The sequence below is a fragment of the Peromyscus leucopus genome, chromosome 23, assembly GCF_004664715.2.
Source record: "Peromyscus leucopus breed LL Stock chromosome 23, UCI_PerLeu_2.1, whole genome shotgun sequence".
NCBI lineage: Eukaryota > Metazoa > Chordata > Mammalia > Rodentia > Cricetidae > Peromyscus > Peromyscus leucopus.
The window spans coordinates 15301246-15329041 of record NC_051082.1 but is presented as its reverse complement, the minus strand read 5'-3'; the positions used below and the strand labels follow the sequence as shown (position 1 = coordinate 15329041).

The 27796-nt window shown below is 53.5% G+C and overlaps 1 protein-coding gene across 1 annotated transcript; it reads left to right on the top strand.

Annotated features, from left to right (window-relative positions):
- Positions 1–27665, top strand: Vps37b (VPS37B subunit of ESCRT-I). The gene is given in 5 exon segments (XM_028885825.2): positions 1–167; positions 23325–23496; positions 26130–26212; positions 27071–27292; positions 27294–27665. Coding segments are annotated over 5 exon segments (861 nt in total). The 5' UTR covers positions 1–56; the 3' UTR covers positions 27567–27665.
- The last annotated feature ends 131 nt before the right edge of the window (positions 27666–27796 follow it).

Sequence of the window (27796 nt, the reverse complement as noted above, 5' to 3'; positions counted from 1 at the left end):
GGCAGCGGCAGCGGCAGCGGCAGCGGCGTCGGCGGCTTCGGCGGCCGAGTGGCGGGATGGCGGGCGCCGCGAGCGAGTCGCGCTTCGCGGGGCTGTCGCTGATGCAGCTGCACGAGCTGCTGGAGGACGACGCGCAGCTCGGCGACATGGTCCGGGGGATGGAGGAGGTGAGCGGCGCGCCTCGGGGGGAGCGGGCGCGCTGGGGCGGCGGGGCGGGGGAGGGGGGGTTGCCGGGATGGCGAGAGTGGGGGGCCCTGAAGCGAGAGGATTGGGGGGACGACGACACTGAGGGCCCCGGGCCGGCTTGAGACGGGGATCGGAGCCTAGAACCGGGACCTTGCGTGTGTGGGGGGTCTGGGGGGCCCGGGCTGGGGCCGTGAGAGGCAGTGAGGGCGCTGAGATTGGGTGGGTGGCCGGGGAGGGAGGAAGGGAGGGAGGGGACAGCAGTTGAGTCTCCCCGAGGACTCGAGGGGGACCAAGGCAGGCAGGCAGGTAGGTTCGGCGCCGGTGTTGGGAACGCTTGGAGGGGTTGGAAAAGTCGGCGGGGCCCTGGAGCCGGTTCCTGCGGGCGCGATCTGGGGCCAGCCGGAGTGGATGGACGATTCCTAGAGGGGCGTGTGGGGAAGCAAGAGATCTGGAGCCGAGTTGAGGATGGGATTCTGAGAGGGGTCCTCGGAAGTTCAGAGGCCCCAGGCCGCAGCCAGCCAGGCTGGCGGTGGGCAGGGACCCCGTGCTCCCGGGCTCCCCAAGTGCCCCTTCCCGTGAGAGCGGCCTTAGCAGAGTTGGCTCAAGAGTTCCTTCCTTAGCTTGTTCTGTGAACCGGTCTGTGGGCGGCAAGAGGATGATCCCTTTCCTCCAGGCATCCCGGCCTTCGGGGGAAAGGAGGGATGAGGGGAACTGTGGCGTGCCTGGCTGTGCCCCCACGCTTGTCTGCCCACCTCTTTGGGTTCCTGAAATTGCTTCTGGCACCAGAGTTAATGGGGGACTGGGAGCTGACTGCTGACCCCCCCTTCTCTCCTAGTCCAGGGCCTGCCCAGCCTCTGGAAGGCATGTGCCCGCCCATGTTTCTGGTTATCTTCCTCCACACCTCGCCTGTGGTTTGCCCTGCGGCAGGAGTGACTGACTTCACCCTTGGTAGTACTTCCCTTTCCCCCTCTCCCCCAACTGGTCCTGACTCGGATGCGCTGAGCCCGGGGCTGTCCGATCCAGCTCTCCCTGGCCCACCTCCCTCCTTTGTCTGGGAAGTCTGAGCTTCCCTATGCCCGCAGTGCCTAGTTTTTCCTCCTGCCAGAAGCTGGTGTAAGGGGCTCTTGGCTGGCTTTCCGAAGAGGGATTGTTCAGCACCCCGCCAGCCCCCTTCCAAGGGGGCTTGTAAGAAGGTTGTACATTCAGAATCCCTGGAAAACCCTCAACAGATCATTGTCTGCTTCGACAGAGGGGCCACTGTAGTACGATGGTATCAGTCTTTCCATTAATACGCCCCTTGTATTCACCGGCTTTGCAGCTTGGCACTCAGAACGTTGCTCCGAGATGCAATTTACCCAGTTTGTGGTATCCATGTGGCACTTTCCATTTCAGAGAATTAAGAGACAAAAATCCATCTTTCTTGGCTGAGTGAGAATTCCGTGTCTGCGCGAGAAAGGACAATCCTGTCTCCGCTTCTCTGCAGTTCCTGGGAGACGTTTTTTTTTTTTTTGTTGGCCGTCACAGAGTGTCTTTCTAGTTTAATAATAAAATGATAGGTATGCTTTTCAGCATGTGACTCTGCCTGCAAGCTGCTGCTTTGCCGTGTGTGACTGACTATTCTGTGTCAGTCAGAACAGCTACTGGAACTCTGTAGGTGGGACATTTCATAAAACAAACTGCTATTTATCGGAGGGATCGGTGGGGGGGTGAGTCAAATAGCCTGGCGGTGGGTGACTCTGGCTTCCCATGTGTCCTCTCCCTAGAAATGTGGAGATTGTTTTCTTTGTTGTTGTTGTGATTCGGTGTCTTGAGACAGGGTTTCTCTGTGTAACAGTCCTAGCTGTCCTGGAACTTGCTTTGTAGACCAGGCTGGCCTCGAACTCACAGAGATCCACCTGCCTCTGCCTCCTGAGTGCTGGGATTAAAAAGGCGTGTGCCCTCCTCACACCCAGCTGAAACCTGGAGATTGTAATAGGAGGAGAAAGGTAAATTAATCTGGAAGGATTTAAAATTTCTTAGGAAAAGTGTCCTTCTTACCATAGTACCTTATGGAAATACTGAGGACCGACGGACCCCACCTGAGTAGACCAGGTAGTGTTATTGAAGTTAGCGAGCAGTAATTTGTTTGTGAAGGTGTCATGATTTGAAAACAGGGAAACCACTCGAAAACCAAAATACCTGGTTTGCAAACCTAGTTATTCCCCTCACTTGACAGTGCCATGAATTTGTTTATTTTGGCCTGGTTTCAAGCGAATATTCTGGGAACCACCCACCCCTGACCAAATGGAGTATTTATGATAAAGTGTTAAGGGGCATTCCGGCTTTGGTAACATAGACTGTGGACTGGACTTGGCTGCTCTCGTGCTGTGTGGTTGTAGGCAGATCACTGCACCTCTCTGAACAGCTCCGGGGAAGGACAATATGATGATAACATATGTTATCAATAACAGTTGTTGCTGGAACCGGAGCCCTGTTGGTAAGGTACCTGCTGTGGACACACAGGGGCCTGCATTCAATCTCCAGAACCCGTGTAAAAAGCCAGGGATGCCGATGGGGAGACAGGAGGCTGCCTGGGTACACCAGCCAGCCAGTCTAGCCGAGTGGGTGAACTGCAGGCCTGTGAGGGACTCGTAAAACAAGGTGGACTGCCCTCCAGGAGGCAAGGTACACCCGAGGTGGGAACACCCGAGAGGTTTTCCTCTGGCCTCCACACTCTTGTATGCATATTGCTCTGTGTACGTATGCACATATGTGTATGTGTACACACACACACACACACACACACACACAGAGTAAACACCTGGGGTTCTCTTTTTGAAAGAATAATTGATGTCACCCCAACAGATGACTAAGGTCTCATTTTAAAAATTTTAAGGTAAATTTAGACTTGCCAGTAGCCTAGAAAACATTTTACCTTTTTACAGTCGAAAGGGTTGGGTGACTCAGTGGCCCTAGGAAGCCTCGGGGAATGGACTGGCCGTAAGCTGAAGTGAAGACTCTCTCTCTCTTTAAACTGGCAGAAGGAAGTGTTTTAAATTGTAGAGTGAGGCTTCTCCCAGCCTGAGGGGATATTTTGTGGCTGCTGTAAAGTGTGGCTTGTTGAAGACGTTCTTCACTCTAGGCTTAACTGCAGTGGGCATTGTGTTCGTTTACACTATTTTAATTGCAGTGTGTGAGTTTTAGCAGCTCCGGACATTAAAATGATGTCGTGCTGTAGGCGCTCCGGGGCCCTGTGTGGTTTCCCCTTGCCTGTCTTCCTGCTCATTATGCTGGTCCCTAAATGCAGACATCCTTAGTGGGCCTTCTCCTCTTTTGGGGGGGAAAAAAGTGTGCTTGTGTGGGTGAGACAGGGTCTTTCTACATAGCCCTGGCTGTCCTGGAACTCACTCTGTAGACCAGGCTGGCCCAGAGATCCAGCGGCCTCTGCCTCCCACGTGGCTGGGATTAAAGGCGTGCGCAATCACACCTGGCAGATTGTTTTTTTTTAAGTACAAATGGATGTTGATGTCCAAGTGGGGGTCAGAGAACAACTTTGAGGAGTACGCCCTTCCCTTCCTCCGTGGGATGGAGGAGTTGAACTCAGGCTTGTACAGTGAGGGCCTTTGCCGCCTAAACCAGTGGTCATGAACTCCCTGGAGGTTGAACGATGACCAAGGGTCATGCCGAAGACTAGGGAAAACACAGATATTTACAGTTCATAACAGTAGCAGAATCACAGCCATGAAGTAGCAGTGAAAATCATTTTATGGTTGGGGGGGGGTCACCACAACATGAGGAACCGTATTAAAGAGTCACAGGGCTAGGAAAGTTGAGAACCACTGCCCTAAACCATCTTACTGGCTTGCTTTCTTTCTTGAACTTATTTTTACATGGCAGTGGAATGTGCCTTTATCTGTCCACATGAACCCTGTTGACTGGCAAGGCACTCCCATAAAAGGAACGGTTGCTTGGGGCATTAGACAAGCTCACGGGCCGGACCTCTTGGGTCCCTTCTCCCTGGGTCTTCTCAGGAAGTGCTGCCCGATCCACACCAGCTAACCGTCTCACGGAGGATTCACATTCCTCGGCTTTGTGCCTGTGGGAATGAGAGTGTCAGCACACAGAAATCCTGGGCGTCTGAAAAGACGGTCTTTTGTGGAAAGTAAAGAACTCGGGTCTGGAAGAAGCCGCTTCCTTGAGGCTGTTAGGCCGTGATTTGTGTGACAGCCGCTACTGCCCCAGTCATAATGGCTCATTGAAATGGAACGCTAACCCGGGACTCCTTGGGATCACACAGACTGAATCATTGCTGGTGGGCCCTGGTTTTTTTTTTTTAGAAACCGAGATTTGAACTTGCCGAGGTTATACAGTGGTCTCACTCTGTAGCCCCGGCTGTCCTGGACTGACTATATCAGCCAGGCTGGCCTCCAACTCAGAGATCCTCCTGGGGGCTGGGATTAAAGGTGTGGGCCATCACGTCTGGCTTTTTTAAATAGCAGTGTTACAGTTTTATGGCAAGATGATAGGTAAGAGTCACATGACTGGGTGACTGCCTTTAAGTTACTTCAAGTCCGTGGGCATCAGTTTTCTCGACTTTTAAGGAGAGTGGTGGTACCCGCCTTTAGGGTTTTGTGTGACCCAGAGGGAGTGTTCCCTAGAGGTCACCCCCCTTTCTTAGAGCTTTTCTGAATTGGTGGATTGAAGCTTGTGGATTGTCACAAATTTGAGACCAGATTGGACTCCAGTGTAAGAAAACTATCCGCCCCCCCCCCCAAAAAAAAAAAGAAGAGAGAGACAGACCAGGGTCTGAGTTGCACCAGCCTGATACCTCTTGTTCCCTGGGCATCCACTTCCCTGCTCCCTCAGTCACAGACATGTTCCTTGTCCCTTAGCCTCCTCGTTGGCGTCATCTGTGGCATTCGATACCCATTTTATAAGCTGGCCACTTCCCTGTGGCCGCGTTCCACACTGGCGTCAGCGTAATGCCTGACAAAAGGGTGTCCCCATCAGTGCCACCGTGAGCAGTGGCGTGGCTTCGGGGGACGAGGAGAACAGCCCGGATTGAGTGCAGGAGGGCTCCTATAGGTGGGAAGGGAGAAATGATACCTGTCGGAATGTGGGGCTCCAGCAGGGCACCTCCAGGGCAGGAGGAAGTAAGTGTGTGCAGCTCTGGAGCTCCCCAGAACCATCTCCCTGAGGTTCTGACCTCAGCCTGCCTTGAGTGCTTGGAAATCAAAGGGACTGTAAGGTTTGAATGACTGCTAGGTAATTAGTGTGTCGCCAGAAGCAAGGAGGTGCCATGGACTAGCTGGGAGAAGAGCCCGGAATTCAGTGACCCCCTTTTGACATCTTCTCACTGTGCTTCTGTCTGACTGACCTGGGGAAGAACTAGCCGCACTGAACTTGATCTGCAGTGGCGGTGCCCCTGGGCCGAGGAAGGCCAGCTGTGTTGTTCGGGAGACCCTGACTGCGGTATTTGTAGTGGACGTTGCCATGGGGATTCATACCAAGCACGGTGCAAGGTTATCTACAGAGACTTGGCAGCGCTGGTGCCTGTAACATGGTGAGACTGGAGTTGCATTTGGCTGTTTGCCCCTTGGCGTCACCTGGAAGAGCTGTCTTCACTGGCAGGACAGAGGCGGAGACCACGCTCCCTGTGGGACTTCTTCTTGAAGGAGAATGGAACTCCAGATGTGATGCACTTGGCTTTGCTATCTCGGGGTTGTATGACTGACTCTCACTAAGCAACTCGCCGTGAGAACTGAAGGGCTCCAGCCGGCCTGACTGTAGCCAACATGTTGCCAACAGGTTTTTACCTTTCACTGTTCTCTCCCATTCCCTCTTCCTTGCTAAACCGTTAGATTACATTCTTTTTGTTTGTTTTTTCCAAGACAGGGTTTCTCTGTGTACCCCAGGCTGTCCACTCTGTAGCCCAGGCTGGCCTCGAACTCACAGAGATCCGCCTGCCTCTGCCTCCCAATTGCTGGGATTAAAGGCTGCGCCACCACCATTGCCCTGCTAGATTACATTCCTAAAGCCAGCCACCAAGGTCCATTCCCTTATTTGGCCACTTCCTCCTGAGGCTGACCACCAAGGTCCAGCTATCAAAGTGTTGAAGTCCAGCCATCACACACACACACACACACACACACACACACACACACACACACATCAATTTGGCTCCCCTAATTAGCATGCCCATTTAACGTAACATACCCTAAATAGCTTAAACACCTCATCCTGACACGGGTTCCCTTTTTCCTTTATAAACTGCCAAGTCTCCTCTATCCAGAGGCAGTCCTTTGTCCCTCCGGACAAATATCCCTTCCTCCCTTCCCTCACCCCTTCCCTCCCCTCTCCCTCATTCCTCTTCCCTTCTCCCTGGTCCTGTCTCCTGTCTTTGTCTCTTATTCCCTGCCCTTTGCCCCTCTGGGCAGATACATCTCCTTTGTGCTGAGAGCTTGGTCTTGGGCTGTCTTGTGCCGACTTGAAGGTCTGTTTGTGGCCAGTCTGGTCCCAAACTCACCTCCCTGCCTCTGCCTCCCGGGTGCCGGGATTAGAGGTGTGCACCACTGCCCTGCTGTTCCTTGCTTTCTTAGAACCTTGGGCGTTTCGTTTAGGTGTGTGCCTGTGGGGAGGTCAGAGGACAGCTTGGGGGGGGTGGGGGTTGGTTCTTTCTACCCATAGGTCCCAGCAATTGAAGTCACGTTGTTGTCTCGGTTACGTGCTCAGCCATCTGGCTGACCACCTAATTCTTCGAAATCAAAGCTTTTGTTATCTCCAAGGGTTAACGCATGGCCTCTTGAGACTGTGTTCGTGTCCACAGCCCGGTGCCCAGCATGGTGGAGGGACACAGTGGGTGCCAGTTAATGTTTGCCTACAGACAGCTGTTTCATTCTTGTGGCCCTAGCTGAGTTCAAGGAGGTTTATTCATTTACTCAGCCTTTATGGGGAACCCGTTGTGTGCTCTGGGGATGTGAAACCAGTAAGCCACAGCTTCCTTTTTCTTTTTTTTGTGGGGCAGGGGATAGGGCCCAGTGCCTCCCACCTTCGAGCCGGGTGCTCCCCCATCAGACTGGACCCTCAGCCCCGGATTTTCATCCTTTAGCATCATGCTGGTGTACACGGAGCCAAATCCACAAGAAGTACTGGAATTTAACACGCCCCAGGCAGGGGAGACCCAGGAAGCCTTTGAGGCATGGGGAAGGTCAGCAGAGAGTACTTCCTGGAGGAGGCGGCCTCACAGCTGTAGCAGAGGTTGAGGTAGAGCTAACGGGGTAATAAGGGAGTGGGCTCTGGGGCCTGGGGGTGGACCGCAGAACTAAGACTGAGGAGAGGCGTGCCCAGTGATAGACCAGCAGGGCTAGAGCGACCAGTGCGAGGCTGAGGGAGGCGGGCGGGCGGGCGGCACCAGATGGCCTCACAGGCCACCAGGGTAAAGAGCTTGGCCTGATCCTCTAGAGAGCCACTGCAGGATTTAAGCCAGGGAGTGTTGCGGTTGGCTGCCCTTGACATTTATGCAGATGATTCTGGTGTGCATGTGGGAGTGTGGGGGATGGACTAGAGGGGATAAGATTAGGAAGCATGGACATCAGTTAGGAGGCTGAAAGATGCAATTGAACCTTGAGCAGCCAGAACAGTGGACTTCAGGGCCAGAGACTGCACTCCCAGCGAGCTCGCTGGGCCTTGTTTTGCCCAGATGGAATAACAGTGAACTGTGGGGTGTGTGTGTCTGTGTGTGTGTGTGTGTCTGTCTGTCTGTCTGTCTGTCTCTATGTGTCTGTGGGTCACACATAGATGTGGTAGAAAGCTAACAGATCCATACGTGTTTGTGTGTGTTCAGCAAGAAAATGGCAGGAAAAGAGGTGGCATAAGTTATAAAAACTACAAAGATGGGAAAGTCAACCTTATGTGTATGTATTTGCTTTTTGGTGGTGGCAGGGAGGATGATAGCATCTTGCTATGTAGCCCAGGCTGGCCTCAAACTGGCCCTTCCTGCCTTCGTATCAGTACTAGGACTACAGGTGTAGCTACCATGTGTGGTAGGAAGGGTAGGAGATTAAGACAAGATTTGGGGCGCAAGAAAACTTTGGGGCGAGTTTCCCAAATACTAGCTTCCCCACTGTTAACATGGTGGTGGTATCAACCGTAGTATCCTAAAACGGGTGTCGTGGCGTCTGCCTGTTAGCCCAGTGTGGGAAGCTCAGGTAGGGGTATGAGTTAAGGCTAGACAGGGTGACATAGTTGAGACCTTTTATTTAACAAAAGAGAGGGGGCTGTTTTGTATAAAGGGGCTGTAGTTCAGATGGTGTGCATTTAATCCCAGCATCCGATACACAGAGTGAGGAGAGTCTGTGTGCTCCTAGCACTTGGGAGCTGGAGACAGGAGGAGCAGAGGCATTCAGGACCAAATCAGCTGTATAGGGAGATTGCTGCCAGCCTGGGAAAAGAACGGGAAGAAAGGCATCCCATTTAGTTACCCCGAGGATTAAACAGGATAGGCTGTGTGAGCTAACATGGTACCCGATGGTAAGAAGACAGTAAATTGAAGGCCTTTCTGTAGTTAACACAGGAGTGTGGGGCCGTTTGAGCTGACAGACATTTCCCTCTAGGCATTCATTCCCAGAGTCTTAATTCTTGGTGATTACACAGCTCTCAGCAAATAGAGTTGGGGAAATGGTGGTTAATGGGCTGGAGAGAGGCTGCTTTGTTTCCTTCCAGTCAGGGTGGGATGGAGGACCCCTGGGGGTTAGGAGAATGTGAGGTGAAGTTCTGGAGGGTGTGCAGTATTCTGATTGATTGTAGTAGACTCCCGCCCGGGTCCCTGGGGCCTACTGTGGGATAAATGACATCTGCTGCCGCCGCCCAAGGCCCTGGGATATCAGTGGCAGCACAGAGTTCGTTGTGAGGTGTCTCTAATGAATTCCGTGGCATGGGGGAAGGCCACGTGAGTTTTGGACTCTGTTTCAGGAGGGAAGTAGCTTGTGTTTGTTCTTTCTGACAGGTCAGGGCCCACCTTCAAGGAAAAGCTCTCTCCTGTCATCGTATAGGTCCAGGGATTGGAGTTGAGGCCATCAGGCTTGCTGGCCAAGTCATCCTACCAGTCCCCAAAGCGTGGTTTTCAGTGCCTGCTTGACATCTTCTGTCTTTGTCCTCATTTGTGTGTTTCTGGGTACTCAGGTGGCTCTCTCCCCATCATAAATTTTGTGACTAGCATCTTTGAGTCTGTTAAGTGGCATTTAGCTTTTCTTCTTCTTTACAGTGGGTTAGTTAGTATTGGGACTTTGGTGATGGCTTCCTTGTTAAGATCACTTTCTGCAGAGGACCTGGGCTTTATGTCATTGAGGGTGTAAGCCCAAAGGGACTCATGGGACCCTGGCTCTTCCTTGCTCTTCTGCTTCCTGGCCATGAGGTGAATAGTTTGTTGTGTCACCGTGTGTGTCTGGCTGTTGTGTCCTGTGTGCTGTCGCCATCTGGTCCCCTCTACCAGAGGCCTGAGGCAGTGTGTCAGCCCCGCTACGGACTAGAACCACGCAAGTGTGAGCAGCTAAAACAAAGCACCCCTTTATAAGCTGATTAACTCGGGGCTTTTGGTATAGTGATGGGAAGGAAGTCAGGACGGCTTAGGCATCTGGTTCTCTATATGAAATAACTAGATTTCTGTTAAGGAACTTAAATAGAGTAATCTAGAGAGCAGTAGTTTCTCTTTTGACTTTTTAACTACCCACAAAGGGGGGCGGGGGATGACCAAACACCTGGTTAGACTAGGATTTTCTCATTTATACTGAAGTGAGCATGAGTAATCAAAGTCACGAGAGTGAAGCTCATTAAACGGAATTGAGAGTCGGGGTTAGAAGGGTCACGTCAAGATACATAGTAAAGAGAAGAGCAGAGTCATCAAAAGACAGTCTTACTCGGCATAAACCCAGGGTCCCCCAGGATCCTAAGCTGAGAACTGCCCCCACACAAATCTCTTGAAGTTGTGGGTAAGAGGAAATGGGAAAGAAAGCCGAGGCCATGAGAAACCTGGGTGCTTTGGTGGTGGTGGTCCTGGCAGGGAACCAGGCTCTGGGCGTGCAGTGGCATTCCCTCCAAGTCCCAGCTCCTCGAGAGGCCGAGACAGGGGGGTCACTTGAGCCTCTGTGTCTAAGAGCACTCTGAGTAAGACAGGTAAGACCTGTCCCCCACAAAGGGGAAAAAGAAATTAAAAAGTGGGGGGTTAGAAACTTAGTAGCTGGATTTTTTGAAGGGTGGACAGGGGAGAGGAGAGTCTTCATTTTTAAATTAGCCCAGAAGTAGCCCCATTGTGGTGGCGCACGCCTTTAATCCCAGCACTCAGGAGGCAGAGGCAGGCGGATCTCTGTGAGTTCAAAGCCAGCCTGGGCTACAGAGTGAGTTCCAGGATAGCCAGGGCTACACAGAGAGACCCTGTCTTGAAAATCAACAAACAAACAAAACAAGATCACCACAGAAGCTCTAGACTGAGACCTTTCCACTTCACTAAGTGCCTCCCCAGCAATTCTCCGTCTGTCTTTGCCGTCCCAAAAAGTGGCTGGCAGGCCAGTGGGGGGCTCAGTGGGTAACAGCGGTGGACAGCCTGAACTTGATTTGCAGAGCCCACATGGTGCAAACAAGTCCCAGAAATTGTGTGCATATTCTCTCACCTCGTGCATGTCCCCCGGCCTGTCTACCCATTCGCAATTCTACTTGCTCACCCTTGTGTGTGCACTGAAAAGTTTGTAAGAGGGACTGTGCCAGGCATGGGAACATGTGCCTGTCATCCTAACCACTCGGAGGCTGATGTTAGGATCTTGCATGCCGGGGCCCTGGCTGGCCGGGCCAAGGTGGCCCCTCGGGTGAGGGAAACATGCCAGGCAGACGCAGCAGTGGGCTGTGGCGAGTGAACAGTCCCTCACAGCCCAGGCACTGCATCCACGAGGAGAGAGTTCATTTGATAGAAAGATAGAGAAAGATAGAAAGAGAAGGGTGGGGGAGAGAGAAGAGGGGAAGAGAGGGGTGCACACCTCCTGGGAATGGAGGCGGGGAGCAGTTTCTGTTCTTAAAGGGGCCTTTACATCAGGATGCTGGGCGAGTCTCCAAGGGCTGGGTCAGAATGCTACCGTTCCCGGTTCCCCGCGTGCAGTGTCCTAACAGCTGATGGGGGAGGATCGTTTGAGGTCAGAGGTTAAAGACCAGCAGTGCAGTGACCCCTCATTCAGGATAAACAAACAAACAAGTAAGTAAGTAAATAAATACAGCCAGATGTGGTGGCGCACGCCTTTGATCCCACTGCTTGAGAGGCAGAGGCAGGAGGACCCCTATGAGTTCGAGGTCTACATAGTGAGTTCCAGGACAGCCAGGGTTATGTAGAGAGACCTGTCTCCAAAAACCTACATAATAAGAAGTGTGACATCCTTCACCCCTCCTGGTGAGCCTGGCGATTCTGCTGCTCTCTCTCTCTCTGGCAGCCACATGCTAACCAGGGCCAACTGTGTTGGTTGCCAGACCTCTCCATCCTGGCTTTATCTGCTTGGTAATTGGGCCGCACTCTCCAGCTGATGAACTGAGTGGAAGGAGGAAGGCTGCTTCTCTGAAGACCAAGCCGTGTGCCTTAGAAAGCGCTGGTACAAAGTCTTCCACCAGGAAAAAACCAGAACAGAACCTCACCTCACCTCACTGGTGACCGAGGTTGGAACTAGACCAGGAGCAAATCAAAGAACCCCCAGGGTTCCGCTCTCATGGCGCTCTCATTGTCTGGTGCTGGGTTTTCACTCAGTGGAAGGATGTGGCCATGTGAAAAGAAGTTGGAGGGGCTGGAGAGATACATCGCTCTGTGGTCAAGAGCCCTGGTTTCTCTACAAGAGGACCTGGGTTCAGTTCGAAACGCTCACATGACAGCTCACAGCCATCTGTAATTCTAGTTCCAGGGCATCCAATGCCCTCTTATGGCCTCTGTGGACACTAGGCATGCACATGGCATGGCAAGAGAGCGAGAGCGAGAGCGAGAGCGAGAGCGAGAGAGAGAGAGAGAGAGAGAGAGAGAGAGAGAGAGAGAGAGAGAGAGAGGAGCTTTTTATGAAGAGACCTTGGGAACGAGGGAGATGGCTCAGGGTAAGGTGGATAGCCCCTGAAGAATGAACTCCTAACATGTGTCTGGCTTCCACACACGTGTGCATACACACATGCACCTGCTTACACACAGACCTTTGTCTTAAGTGAAGGGGGGGGTACATTCCTGCCTATAAAATGGTTAGCCAGTGCACACCTGTTCTCCCAACACTCCTGAGGCAGTGGACGGGAGGATCGTGAGTGTGAGGCCAGCCTGGACTGTTAGTGAGAGCTGTCTCAGAGAAAACAAAACACTTGAGATGTTTATCCTGAGGGTGCTTTAACCAATCCTGCCTAGTTAACTAACGGCTAACTGGTTCTGAGTATGTACAGAATTCCCAGGCTTAGCAGAAGTTGAAGTTGGGATTCAGTGGTCTGGATATCTCTCTCTCTCTGTCTTTCTGTCTGTCTCTGTCTGTCTGTCTGTCTGTCTGTCTCTCTCTCTCTCTCTCTCTCTCTCTCTCTCTCACACACACACACACACACACACACACACACACACAGATTTTCGGGATACCAGGGACAAGGGCAGTTAGCATCGTGATCAGTGTGGGTGTCCCATCCTGCCTTCCCGCCGCCCTCCTTCCTTCCTGCCTCTACCCAGGGTTGGCGTTACCACAAAGCAGGTGGCTGTAGTCAGGTCACGTCTCAAAGTGGGTACCAGCTATCAGAGCCACCAAACCTGTCATTTTCCTGCTCCTTACACCGTATCCAAGTAATTCCAAGCTGCAAGAACTTGCTTTTTTTTTTTTTTTCCCACACAGAGTTTCTTTGTGTTGTTATGGTCCCTGTCCTGGACCTCGCTCTGTAGACCAGGCTGGTCTCGAACTCACAGAGATCCATCTGGCTCTGCCTCCCGAGTGCTGGGATTAAAGGCTTGCATTACCGCTGCCGCCGCCGCCCCCCCCCCCCCCAGCCTGAGCTTGCTTGTTTTTATCTGAATAATAGGAAATAAGTCTTCTAGGAACTGCCAAGCCCCGGTTTGTCACCCTGCCAGAACGAGGACACTGGCAAGCTGTGTGTCCCAGAGTCAGTTTTATTTCTTCTCTGGGACTGGTCCCATTATTTTCAAGCCTCCACATTTGCATTTCTGTGAGCTCTTGTTCTTCAAGTCAGTGGCATCCTGATCTTTAGCCACATGGGATAGGACTGAGTTTAGATTTAGAGGTCATTACCTGCTCCCGGGAAAGCTTCCGTTCCAATAAGAAGGCATTCGACAGCTTTACTTTTTTTTTTTTTTTGGTTTTTGGTTTTCGAGACAGGGTTTCTCTGTGTAGCTTTGTACCTTTCCTGGAACTTGCTGTGTAGACCAGGCTGGCCTCGAACTCACAGAGATCCACCTGGCTCTGCCTCCTGAATGCTGGGATTAAAAGCGTGCGCCACCACCTCCCGGCTCGACAGCTTTACTTAAAAAAAAAGTGATTGGAAACCTCTGGTCCTTTAGTGTGTGTGTGTGTTTTCTTTGAGACAGGGTCTCACTATGTCGTTCTGACTGTACTATACTAGAACTCACTATGTAGACCGGGCTGGGCTTGAACTCACAGAGATCTGCCTGCTTCTGCCTCCTGAGTGCTGGGATTAAAGGCGTGCGCCACCACTGCCCAGGAAGCCTTGGTTCTCAGCCGAGTGGGTGGAGCTTTTGATAAGCAGCTGGTGAGCTCCTTCCTGAGTGGGCTGTCGTCTTGGAGATGGTTTCACTCAGCCCCCGGGACAGTCGTATTTTAGGACAGTTTCATAATGTTCTGCAGCACTAAAGCGCTGCACTGAGTTTCTGTACAGTCAGATCTTCCCGCTTGTCACGGTGTCAGGCAGCCTGACTCTGCAGCTGTTCACTTCTTCTCAGGAAAGCCAAGGGGGATCTGAATTGAAATAGGCCGCCTCAGACTGCAGTAGCAGACCTGTGGGGGACTCCCCTGTGGGCTCGGATCACAGGCCTCTGAAAACCCAAAGTCAGTCGGGGACTGGCATCTGTCTTTCTGAATGGGAGATGAATTTGAACTTTCTAATAACCGCAGGGTCAGCAAGATGTCTCAGAGGGTAAAGGTGACTATCTCCAAGTCTTAGAATCACCTGAGTTTGACGATAGAATGAGAGAACCAGCTCGTACAAGTTGTCTTCTGACTCCCCTCACGCACACACACACACACACACACACACACACACACACACACACACACACACACACTATGTAATATAAAAATAATAGGCCAGGCGGTGGTGGTGCACACTTTTAATCCCAGCACTCGGGAGGCAGAGGCAGGTGGATCTCTGAGTTCGAGGCCAGCCTGGGCTACAGAGTGAGATCCAGGACAGCCACCAAAACTACACAGAGAAACCCTGTCTCAATAATAATAATAATAATAATAATAATAATAGTAATAGTAATAATAATAACAACCACCACCACCACCACCTAATGTGGCTGGAGAGATGGCTGAGGTTAAGAACACGCACAGCTCCTGCTCCAGCCCTCCCTCGTGCGTACCCACACAGACACACATGAACATACCGTTACAAAGAACCCACAACGTAAAGCTGTGACCTGGTGATTGGCGTTCGGAAGATGGGTGAGATAGGTCTCATGCGGCCTGGTGTCACTGCAGAGCACGTGCCCTCGGGACCGCAGGCCGCCGTTCGCCCTGCTGCTGGGTCTGCAGGCCTGCAGTGTTAAGGACTCCGGGCAGTCTCGACCCTTTGCTGTGGATGGCAGAGTGGAGCAAAGCTGAGGTTGGACCTCGGCATCGGGTTACAGAGAGCTTTACACTGATCACAAGTGGTCACCTGACATTATGCGGATGCTCCCTCCCTCCCTCCCTCCCTCCCTCCCTCCCTCCCTCCCTCCCTCCCTCCCTCCCTCCCAGAAGTTGGTTTCGTTTGTTTGGCTTTTGTTTTTCCTGGTCTTTTGAGACAAAAAGTCTCGCACTGTAATCAAGCAATCCTCCTGCCTTAGCCTCGGAGTGCTGGGATGACAGGCACAAGCCGCCAGGCTTGTTTCAGAAGTTGTCTGTAAAGGGTGATAGGGAAGGGAAATACCCTGTTCCTGTGTCCGTTGTTTCTCACGTGACCAAGGAAGGCCGAAAGCCCTGCAGAGTTCAGCCACCACTGCAGGTGACGGCTGGTGCTGAAGAGGTAGTGTCAGTTTTCGGGAGTGATTGTGGCATCGGAGCCAGGGTTACGGAATTGCTCGGCATGGTTCCCGGGTGCTGGGATTAAAGGCGTGCGCTGCCCTACCGGCATGCACCACACTTCCAAGGGTGAATGACGGGGGCTGCTCTAAGATTCTTGAAAAGTGAAGTGTGGTGACCCAGTGTGGATGGATGGGTCCTCCGGTGTGGGCAAGACTCTGCCTCGGTGTCCAGCCCTTTACACGAACCTGGAATAGGTTTGCACGTGGCTGTGGCATTCTCCGTGGCTGCTCTGTGTGTGGAAATAAAAAAGTTAGACTGGAGTGGGGGTGACTTCCGGGTGGCTATCAGAACTTGGGAGTGGAGGGTAGTGAACTCACGTCTCCATTTGTTCCTGGCCAAACCACGCAGAAAACACACTTAGCCAAAACCTTCCACAGCATCCCAGCAGGGCACAGAACCCGACCAGAAGTTAGCACGTATGGCACTGTGTGGCCGCCGTGACGTTTTCAGTCAGCTCCTAAAGCTCCCTGATCACGGCTGCTTGGTTTCCCCTCCACCGTCCAGGCTGTCACTCGGGCACGGCGCTGTTGGACGAGGCCCACGCCGCTAGTGACAAGACCCATCCTGGACTGGGCCAGTGCCCAGCCAGCGGGGCCTCTGCACGCCATGGTCTTGACCACGAGACTGGAGGTCTGGACTGCTTCCAGATCGTCGTCTGCTCGATGGGCGTCCTGTGTGTTTCTTGAACGAACGAGGGAATGAACTCACGACCAGTTACTGAGTTGGAGCATGTTGTGACTGACCAGGATGAGCAATTGCTTGTGGTTTTTAAAATACACTTTCAATTAAAATAGAATTACACACTTTCTCTCCCTCCCTTTCGTCCCAGTCCCAGTCGTTCCTGTGTTCCCCTCCTCAGATCGACAGCTCTTCCTTTTAGGTAGTGTTGTTGCATACATGTGTCTGTGTGCGCCCTTCTGTTCTGTGTGCGGAGGCCTCAGCGCTGACCACTGGGTAAGGCAGCCTGTAAGGTGTCCATCCTTGCAGGAGGCGTCCCCGTCCCCCCCCCACAGTCATTAGTTGCCCAGTGCTTTGTTTAGGACTGGGACCCTGTGAAGCTTCTGGTTTTTTAAATAAATGGGTAAATTGCAGTGGCCTCAGGGCTGTCGTGGTTAACTCGGCTTTCACATGCCCATCAAGCCTTGCAAGTGGGGAGGGTTGACCATCAGCTGGCAGGGCTTCACCAAGCCACCCCGTGTCCCGTGTGCTGGGGTCTGTCTTGGCAATCACCATCATAATCTTACGCTTTTCCCTTTATTTCTAGCTGTGGCAAACCACGATGACAGGCAGTCACCAACATTAATCTATAATGCCACCCAAGCTGTAGACAGTTAAAGACTCCACCCTTCAGAGGAGCTGGTGGCGGTGTGTGTGTGTGTGTGTGTGCGCGCGCGCGCGCGCGCGCGCATGCGTGCGCATGTGTGCACTGGTCTTGAACTGGCAGCTGTCCTCCTGTATCTGGAGTATTGGGATCGCACAAGGAGCACCACACAGGGCATGTAGTTGATGTAGTTGTGCTCTGACAGGGCCGAGTGTCCTCATCAAACGGGTGACTGAGCTCGTAGGGCCTCCCCGAATAGGGAAAGCAGACTTCTGGCCAGACACGGCACACTGGATGGAGGGATTCCTGGTGGGAAAAGGTGCTGATATTGATTCCTCTCTGGGGACAAGTTTGGGAGGAGGACAGCATGAGGGAGAGCCTGGGAGACCTGCCGTGTCTCCTTGTGAGAGAGGCACCCACCCTTCTTCCATCTTAGAGGCATAGTTCAGTCCGTTGACTTGGAGGGACAACCGGAACCAGGGTGCACCTGGGTATTGGTGAAATGATTAAGGCCGCTCCGCGTAGTTAAAAGGGAAGTTTACAAATGTGGCGCAACTTACAAATGAAGGGATAGCTAGGTAGGTAGCAGGGTCTGGGGAAGGTGTATCGCAGTCCAGCGGTGTTCTCTGGAGCTCTGCTCCAGTCAACCCCAAGGTTCAGGGTCCTCCCTTGGCCCTGCCTTGTAGGCATGACAGTTACCGCAGCCTCAACGGGGGTTGGAACTTCCAGGTCCAAGCTGGAATGGCTGCCCACTACACCTGGGGGACTAGATGCCAGCCCTGTGCTAGTGCCCTGTGGCCTCAAAACAGGGGTGTGTGTGGCACAGTCCGGGGGGCCAGGAGCCTGGCATGATGTGCCTGTGGTCCCTGGAGGGTCCAGGAGAACCCAGGAGAACGCCAGTCTTCGTCCCTCACTCCTTGTTGCAGCCAGCTCCCTGGGTTGTGGCCACAGTTCTGTCACTCGAAGAGGCCACCGAGAGCATTGAGGGTGAGGGTCTGGTTTGGGGTGGGGCCCGCTCAGTTTAGCTATAAAGGCAGCTCAGAGCCATTGGCAGGCTTGGCAGGCAGAGGTGTGGGCAGGACAGTGGGGACCTAGGAGTCACGTGAACAAATCTGGTGGGAAGTGTCCTATCTGCCAGGTGTGGGACTTCGGTTTATTGCCCAGTAACAGGTTTGCTTGTTAAATATAGCCACGTCGCACACCTTGTGCACACACTGTCCTACAGAGTGACAGGTCAGAGGTGACCCAGCCGGGTCCCCATGCTCACTGGATTGCATCATCTGACAGACTTCCAGGACTGTTAAGAATTTCTAACTAGACTGTGGCGGCACGCCTTTAATCCTAGTGCCTGGGAGGCAGAGGCAGGCGGATCTCTGAGTTCGAGGCCAGCCTGGGCTACAGAGTGAGTTCCAGGACAGGCTCCAAAACTACACAGAGAAACCCTGTGTGGAAAAACGAAATAAAGAGATTTTTCCATTCATGTGTTCGGATTTGCTCATGTGGCTCATGCTGAGGTCATCCCGTGTGTAAGGCGAGAGTCAGGGACTGCGTGCCAGGAGTAGTTTTCCATGAAAAAGACAGACTCACCGGCCTTGGCATTGAGGAAGACATGGTTATAATTACAGACGAGGGAGCCAAGCCCTGGTCGGCTTGGGTCAGAACTTCATGTTGGAGAAGTAGCTGGTTTGGACAGCGTCCACTGGAAACTCGGCCTTTGACCTGGCCCTAGCCAGCGGGCCTTCAGGGAGTCTCGTGTCTCTGTCCCTGTCTGTGTCCCGGCTGTAAGCATGGTGCGGGCACAGGGAGGGAGCTACATCTGTCTGCTGCTTGGGGGGTTTATTTTTGTTTTTTTGTTTTGTTTTTCGAGACAGGGTTTCTCTGTGTAGCTTTGCGCCTTTCCTGGAACTCGATTTGGAGACCAGGCTGGCCTGGAACTCACAGAGATCCGCCTGCCTCTGCCTCCCGAGTGCTGGGATTAAAGGCGTGCGCCGCCGCCGCCACCCAGCGGGGGTTTATTTTCTAATGGGTCTCTTTTCAGTCAGTGTCCCTTTTGGTGTGGCGTGTGTGCGTGTGTACCTGCGTGTGTGCGTGCATGCGCACTGATGGAGGCCAGCCATCAGCCCTGGGGTTTGCACTTTCTCCCTCCATATCCTTTGAGACTAGGTCTCATTGAACCTGCGCTCACCCACTGGCTGGCCTGGCCGGCCCGGAGCTCCAGACTCTGCCAGCTCCTCACCTCAGCACTGGAGTTCCAGCCTGAGACACACCGGGCTCATCGTGGGCTGGGATCTGACCCCAGTCCTCGGCCTCTTTACCTGTGCACTCTCTCCAGCTGCCCCTTCCCCCCTTCGCCTTTATAATAATAATAAAAGGGAGGCCCTTATTTCCCCACGGGGTCTGCCTTCTGTCTGCACTAACCTCAGGGAGGTGGGGCTTTGTTTGTGTTTGTTTTTAAGGTGAGGAAATGACTTGTTTCTCTGTTAAAATGAATCAAGTGATTAAAATAAAAAATCAAGTGGTAGTTCAAATTAGAAAGAGTTTGAAAGTGAACCGATTCCACCAGGCCGGGGTGGCCATGTTAACTAACTCTGGGCAGCTGGTCTAGACAGCCTTCCTCAAGCTCAGGGCCAGAAGTAGCCATGCAAATGGCCCCCGATCAATGTCACGCACCGATCATTTTCCCGTAGGAGGAAAGGGAAGGCGAAGTGAAACTAGAACATTTACAGAAATGGTCCTTCACCACAGAGAAATGGTTTCCTGAAAAGATTTCTTTATGGTTAAGAAGGAGGATGGGCCGTGGGAAAAGGTCAAGGGCTCCAGCCACTGCCTGTCTCAGTTGGTGGGACACACGCCGTCGCTGTCAGGAGGACAAGGGTGTGAGCAAAGTGGATTCTTTTTAAGCCTGACATTTGCTAAAGTGGACATCCCTCTGTGTTCTCAGATCCGTTACTGGGCCAGGGTGGCCCCGCTGAACTTCCCTGGTCCCTCCAGCCGGCCCACCCCCTGGTCTCTGCCAAAGTTACAAAAGCCAGGAAAAGAAGGTCCGCCTGGCCACGGCACTCCCGACCCTTGTCCTTGCTGCCCTTGTCTCTGGAGGTTGGGGACGTTCCCGGGGTGGCCACTTAGGCCACCAGCCCTTACTTGTTCACATAAAAGCCACCAGCTGGCCCAAAGGGTATAAAAAATACAGCCGGTTTAACAGCCCGGCTCCCGTCGGTGGGAGTTGTCTGGCTGCCTTTCTTGGTGGGTGGCTCTGGCGTACGTACGCTCCCGTCAGGGTGCCTTGTTTTTAGCACAGGCGTCCTGTGTTTCCTCCCAGGACTCTGTGCTATGTAGGGCAAGTGGTCCTGACTGTACCCTGCGGGAACAAGATATTTTTGTATTTGCATTGCATAGAGAAACTAAAGTGGTGGGTCTCAGTGTAGCTGCATGGTGGGATCCCCCGAGAGTTTGGGAAAGTGTCTTTGCCTGGGCCCCTCCAGACACCGGCTGGCAGTGGTCGGTGTGGATTTAGGGTGTGTGTAGCTGAACGCATGCTAGGCGGGTGCTCCGCTGCCAAGCTGTGCCCCAGCCCATGGGCACTGGGCTTTCCAACACCCCCTTTCAGGAGCATTCTGATTGGTAGCCGCTGTTGTGAGCTGCATTTAAGGATGCCAAGGCAAGTACTTGAATGCCACCTCTCCCACGCCCACCTCACGACCCCGAGTCCACTGTGTTGCTTCTGCTGAGAACTTCTAGGGACATTCTGCTTTGGAAACTACCCACAGTGTGTGACCCCACGTGCCCTCAGATAGGCTTAGACTCAAGTGACATTCTTAGAGAGCTCGGCGGGTGCACAAAGCTCTTGCGTACAATGCTCTGTGTCCCCTGACAACAGCTCACTTTTTCCTACCCCATATTTTGTTACCTTTTGCATTGTTTGATGGTAGGGATGGACCCAGGGCCTTGCCCACGGTTAACCAGCAAGCAGGTGATTTTTGGTTTGTTTGTAAGGGGGGGGGGTGTGCGTACTGGTGGATCAGCAGATTTCAGTGGGTGGTCCCTGTGTCCTGGGGTCTCGTGTGCCAAGGACCATCTAGTAGCTTGGGTTTTGATGGGACGTGACAGACGGTGAGCAAGAAGAGCCATTTCTTACTGTAGAAAGAGTGCAGCGGCGGTGGATGGCTGTGAGTTTAGGACAGTCGGAAGCTCTGAGCAAGAGCGTGAAGAACAGGCCAGCTCCAGAGTCTGTTCTCAGCCAGCAGGGAAGAGGCAGGAGTGGCCTTACAGAGAGGGTGGAAGACTTGGTTCCGTTGATGTCACTTTCCTGAGAGTGTTCCTGTTCTCCTGAGTTTTCTCTGCCTACCTTAGGCCTGGAAGAGGGTGGCTTTTCAGCAGATGCTATGGAACAGAGAATTAATTACAGTGTCAGTATTGGCGTGTACAAGCCGCATGACTTGACGAGGGTGGGTCATGGTGTCTCCATCTCCGTACTTGGGAAGCCGAGGCAGGACGATTGTGAGTTGAACATGCCCCTGCCTCTCATAAGGCAGCACTGGGTTGTGGGGAGCAGGAGGGGCCCACAGCAGTTTGTTTGCTTATGACCAAGCTTGATTTTGCTGGAACCATAGATTTAAATGTGTCCCTCATCCCCTCCCCCAGTGGTAGATTCTGGCAAAGTTCTAACACATTACATTCTCACAGCCAGGGTATTGACCCTGGTCCCAACAGGATACAGAATGGAGACGTCTGTCACCAATCAGAGGTTGTCTGCTCCAGCCCTCTGCCTCTTCACAAACCCCACACCTCTCCGTTTTGATATCTGAGACTACTGGATGTGTAGAATCATGGGATACATGGCCCTTCAGGGTTGGATTTTTTCACTCCGTGTGATTCCTTGGGTTTATTCGGCTTGTTCCAAGAATGAGTGTGTACTCTCCCTTTTCATTGCCGAATAGTATTCCATGGTGTGGATGTGTCAGAGCTGACTGCTTCAAGTTTTAGATTATTTTGAACAGATCTACTGGGAAATTCAAGTGCAGAAGAGTGTGTGTGTGTGTGTGTGTGTGTGTGTGTGTGTGTGTGTGTGTGTGTGTTTACACACCTGAGCTTTTGTTTCTCTGGATGAATGCCCAGAAGTACAGTTTCTGGGTCAAATGGTATTTCCATGTTTAGTTTCATAAGAAGTGCCAGAGTGGATGGACACGGTTTATTTTTGTTGGTTCTTCCCAACAGTTTAACAGTGGAAGGCAAGATTCATGTGGCTTTCAGTCCACAGAGCCCACAGAGAGCTCGGGGTGCCTCTGGGGTAGAGGGGGCCCAGGAGCCCTACCTGCCTCCCAGGACCCTCCTTAAAGTACCGCTTCCCTTGCTGGGCTCTCCCTGCTTGCTTAAGCCTTGGGGTGCTGCGGGCTCTTGTTTTACAGTGTTGAGATGGAGGGGGGGTCAGGTGGCTTTGGGACTGGGGTCCTCTCCGATTTCAGAGGACTGTGGTCGTTAGGGCCTGTGGTCCTAGCTGAACAAGTGCCTCCTGCGTGGGGATCGGGTACCCAACATTCAAGGGCTTTCCCCTTGTTCTGGGGGTTCCCTGTCTCTGCTGTGTGTGCCGTGTGCGAGTGCGCTGTGCAGTCCCACCCGGTACCTGGTGGGAGGTGGGGGAGCAGAGGACTATATACAGAATGCGGAGAGGAAGGAAGTCTTCGCAAAAATAGCCTGGGCGGGGTGGCAGACGATTTTCACGGGAAAACCGATGGCTGGGTGGGGTTGATGAGCTGCCGGGAGAGGTGTGGACACCTCGCCTTGGTGAGGGGGTGAACTTAAAATGCAGAGTGAGGCGACAGTGGGCAGGCTGGGGAGAGGAAGCATGTCCTGAGTGAGGAAATAGGGAAATGGTCTTCGAACAGACTGTGGCCGGGCTTTGTCTTAACCCCTCACAGCCTCCTACCCCAAGGTCCGCACAGCCAGCTTCCGGTATCTGTCAGCCGGATAGCCGTGTGAGTCAGTGAGGAGAAGCCTGATGGGCAGGCACAGTTACCCCTTCCCTGTGGGTTGGCTTTGCTGATGGGATGACCCAGGAGCGGGGCTGCTGGGCGTGGGAAACATGGGAGGATCGGTCACTGTAAACACAGTTCTCTCTCTGCCCGGCTGGGCTCCTTTGATCCGAGGCCGATGAAGCATACGTTGGCATCCTGCCAGCTTAGACCCCTCCGATAAAAGTGGCCCTGATTTCCTCTGCAGCCGAAGCAGCTGGCCCTGGACAGTCCTGCCTGCGCCGTCACAGCTGTCCGGCTCCGCCAGCAGAGCAGCAGCTGGCCAGAAGTCAAGGCAGTGCAGCCGCGGACGCCAGAGTCCTGCGCTGAACCGTTGGGAGGGAAGCGGGCCTTGCCCTTTGACTGGGGGGAGCGCCCACAAGAAGGCGGAGGGGCGGGAGTCTCTGCCCAGCAGGTGGAGCCTTCTGGGAGAGCGGGGCAGGGTGGGGGGGGAGGCTCTGGGAGGGGGCACCCAGCACTTGCCGGTGAACTGAGCTCTGTGGGTCTCACCAGCCTCGTGTGTGTTTCTTGCAGACGCAGACTGTTCAGCTTAACAAAGAGATGACGCTGGCCAGCAACCGGAGCCTGGCAGAGGCTAACCTTTTGTACCAGCCCCAACTGGACGCTCAGAAAGCTCGCCTGACCCAAAAATACCAGGAGCTCCAGGTTCTCTTTGAGGCCTATCAGATAAAGAAGACCAAGCTAGGTAACTCTCCTCAAGTGAGCTTTGAGACTAAAGAGTTGCAGGAAGGCTACAATAGTTTAAGCGATAACCCTGCCAGGAAAATGACCCGGAAAAACTCGAGGCCACGACCAAGACTCGGCCGTAACAAGCAGTGGTGTGTGTGTAAATCACACTGGCGCTGGATCAGGGCCGAGCCACTTTCTAAATTGAAGACTGCACCCGCTCCAGGTAGCGGAGGAGAAAAGGCAGCCTTCTGAGTCCTGGCGGTGGGTCAGAAGCGTGCGGTTCTAGAGGGCCAGAAAGCTTATCACTGCAGCGTCATGCTGAGATGTCACGGCGAGTCTCACCTTTGTGCAGAGATGGAGGGACTGAGTGTGTGTGTGCGCGTGTGTGTGCGCGCGCGCGCGCTCTCTCAAAAGGTAGAACCTTGCTGCTTCTACCTCCCAAGTGCTGGAATTGCGGGTGTAAATCAGCAACTTCAGCACTTCTTACAGGTTCTTGGGGCTTTAGATTAAGAAACCTCGGGGAGGCCAGGCAGTAGTGGCGCACGCCTTTAATCTCAGCACTTGGGAGGCAGAGGCAGGTGGATCTCTGTGAGTTCGAGGCCAGCCTGGTCTACCAAATGAGTTCCAGGACAGTTTCCAAAGCTACACAGACAAACCTGTCTCAAAAAACCAAAAAGAAAAAAAGATCTTGGGGCTAGAGAGAGATGACTCAGTGGTTAAGAACACTGGCTGCTCTTCCAGAGGACCCAGGTTCAATTCCCAGCACCCGCATGGCAGCTCACAACTGTCTGTAACTCCAGTTCCAGGGGATCTGACACCCTAACACAGACATCCATGCAAGCAAAACATCAATACATATAAAATAAAAATAAACTATTAAAGGGAGGGAGAAGAACTCTTGTAGGAGCCAGGTGTGGTGGCGCACACTTTTAATCTCAGCACTTGGGAGGCAGAGGCAGGTGGATCTCTCTGAGTTCTAGGCCAGCCTGGTCTACAGAATGAGTTCTGGGCCAGTCAGGGCTACATAGCGAGACCCTGTCTCAAAAATGAAAACCAAAATCACCTTCTTTTGTGAACTTTAGTGGTGGCTGCTGTTTGTTCTAGTTGCTTCTGTCTCTGTAACATCAATAAAGTTACCAACACCCACCCAGAACGGAAGGAAAATTGAAAAGACTAGAAATACCCAATGCTGGTTTGGGACACCATTTTGGAAGAGCCTCGTGGCCCGGCCTTCTGAACACAAAGTATAGTCTGTGACTCAGGGACACCGGGGCACGCGCCCGTGGAAGGGGACGCCATGTCCACGAGGACCAGCACAGACACTGGGTTTTCGGTTGGTTGGTTTTTGTTTTGGTAGAATCAGTAAGTTGAAGAATAATCTTCAGTGTCCATCTGCAGAGTGAGTGCTGGGGCGTGGTGTTGACACAGTGGAGTGGCAGCTTTGAAAAGAAATGAATCTCAGATCCACCTAGTGTCTAGACTGAGCAGGGAGGTGATGCTGAGTTGAGACAAGTAGCCAGAGCACACTCGGGCTGCAGGGCCAGGACAGCCCTGTCTGCTGCAGAGGCCAACCCTGAAAGCGGAAGGGAACGGACATGGTGGAGCCTTCGGGGAGGTCTCTTCTGGCCTGACCTGGTGGAGGAAGTACTCGGGTTTTATTCATATGGTGTGTTTGTTTTTTAAGATTGATTTTTATGTAGGTGTCTGTGTGAATGTATGTTACCTGATGTGGGTGCTAGGAACTGAAGCCAGGTCCTCTGGGGGAGCAGGAAGTGCTCTTAACTCCGCCTTCTCTCCAGCCCCTCCTACATTTTCTTTTCTTTTTTTTTTTTTTTTTTTGTTTTTTTCCAGACAGGGTTTCTCTGTGTAGCTTTGCGCCTTTCCTGGAGCTCACTTGGTAGCCCAGGCTGGCCTCGAACTCACAGAGATCCGCCTGGCTCTGCCTCCCGAGTGCTGGGATTAAAGGCGTGCGCCACCACTGCCCGGCTCTCCTACGTTTTCTAATCTAAGACCTAAGGCTTGAGTGTGTGCTAGATTAAGGTATCAGTCAAAAATGGGGCCTGATAGGAGAAAAGGTAGGAAATGCTCCTTTGAATGGTGACAAAGGCCCGCCGCTGTAGGAGGAGGACTTCAAGGTTCAGGCCACCTGGCCAGTTTAGTGAGGTTGTATCTTACCGTATGAGTGGGTGGGATGCAGATGGAGGCCAGTGGCAGACTGCCCGCCTCTGCATGTGAAGCCCTTGTTTAACCCTCAGTGCTGGAGAAAGCCCGGATGATTAGTGTAGTCACACATGGGAAGCAGCCAGCCCCTGGACAGATGCTGGCCTGCGCTCTGAGGTGGGGTGCTGGCCTGCTCTGCCTCCTGGCACCTGCTCCTTGCAGTCCCTCTGGTGTATTTGAGGCTTTGCTTTCAGATCCTGGAAAGTCTGCTCCTGTTGCCTTTCTAGTTAAAATGACTTTCTTGGTGGTGCACGCCTTTAGTCCCAGCACTCTGGAGGCAGGCTGATCTCTGAGTTTTAGGACAGCCAGGGCTACCCAGAGAAACCCCATCTCAAAAACAAAACACACACACACTTTCTCTAACAAGGAAACTGAAAGCGTCCTTGTGGGATGCCCTGCCTCATGCCGTGGTATTTCTTGCTTTCCCAGATAAACAGTCCAACAGTGCTTCCTTGGAGACCTTGTTAGCACTTCTTCAAGCAGAAGGGGCCAAGATTGAGGAAGACACTGAGGTAAGGCTGGATGACCTTGTGGGACTACCTCGGGCCGCATTTCTGGGTCACCTTGTCCAGTCAGTGGACCTGTTTCCTTCAGGACACGGGAACCCCACACCTCCGCTGCCGAGAGGTGGCATTTCCCAAGCACACGGGGCTGAGGGCAAGTGGGGACATTGGCTAGAGAACGTGCTAGGCAGGGGTTCAGAGGGCAAGGAGGCAGTTCAGCGCTGACCCAGAGGAGGGTGTGTGTGATGCCCTGCCAGTCTTGGGTGCCAGTGGCTGAGAGGCGTCTGCTGTGGTCAGTGAGTCAGCTGGTCGCTGCAGCGCCTTCCAGACACGGCTGGCTGAATGCATGGCCAGAGCCCTGTCAGGGAGGAAGTGAATCAGGGCTGGTGCAGGTTGCCCAGGTCAGGCTACGCTGGTCTGACTAACCGTTAGGCTTTGGTGGGCCCTGATAGCCACAGGCAGGGTTCTCTGCTGCTGACCTGTTGGGGGGGGTGTCATTTGGTCAGGTGCAGCCAGGTGGAAACCAGAGGGCAGAGCCTGGGCAGGGACGTCTCTGGAGGAGAGAGCTGTGTGGTGGCTCAGGGCTGTGGCCTTGTACGGCAAGGCCAGCCAGCCCCGCCATCTGTTGTGATTGTGGAGGGTGGCCAACAGCAGGACTACCCCTCATCCTGCTGTGACTCTGCTTGGTGGTGGCTTCGGCCAGCGTCGCCCAGGCCCAGGCCAGAAGACAGGCATTGAGGCGTATTCCCGGATGGGGTGCTGCAGGGAACAGAGGACCCCTTTCCCATTGCCTGGACTGTGAAGGGCGCTTGCTTCCTAACAGTTGGCTGGCCTGTCTCCTAACCAGCTTTCTCCTGCTTCTTGTAGAACATGGCAGAGAAGTTTCTGGATGGGGAGCTGCCTCTGGATGCCTTCATCGACGTCTACCAGAGCAAGCGGAAGCTGGCTCACATGCGACGTGTAAAAGTGGAGAAGCTCCAGGAGCTGGTGCTGAAGGGACAGAGACTCCCCCAGGCCGGGGCCCCAGTACCTCCCAGGGTGCCTGAGCCATCAACTGCCACCCCCCTGCCCTATCCCCCTCTGGAGGCCCGCCGGGCTCCCTTGTGTCGTGCCGCGGCGCATCCCCCCGCCTCCACCCCCAGTGCCTGCAGGACACATAGCCACCCCGTTCACGGCTGCCATGACAGGCTCAGGACAGGCTTCTCCATACCCAGGATTACAGTGCCCGCCTCTGCCCCCCAGGGTGGGCCTCCCCTCTCAGCAAGGATTCTCGGCACAGCTGGTGTCACCGTACCCGCCAGCCCTGCCCCAGAGACCCCCTCCACGGCTGGCTCCACACCAGCCAGGCTTCATCCTCCAGTGAGCTCCGCGGGTCTCTTCTTCCTGCAAGACACCCCCATGCCTGCCGTGCCAGGCTCTGCAAACGGAGGCCGCGGAGTCCAGCATCTGGGCCAGTGGCGTGGGTGCCCTGGGCCAGTGTGTCCATCTGACTTTAGAACTGTAGGTCCATGGTAAGTAATAGAGAAGGAGTTTTGTGGACCAAGGGAGTTGTGTTGGTGCCAGGCCACAGGCCCGTTCATCACATCAGTCTGT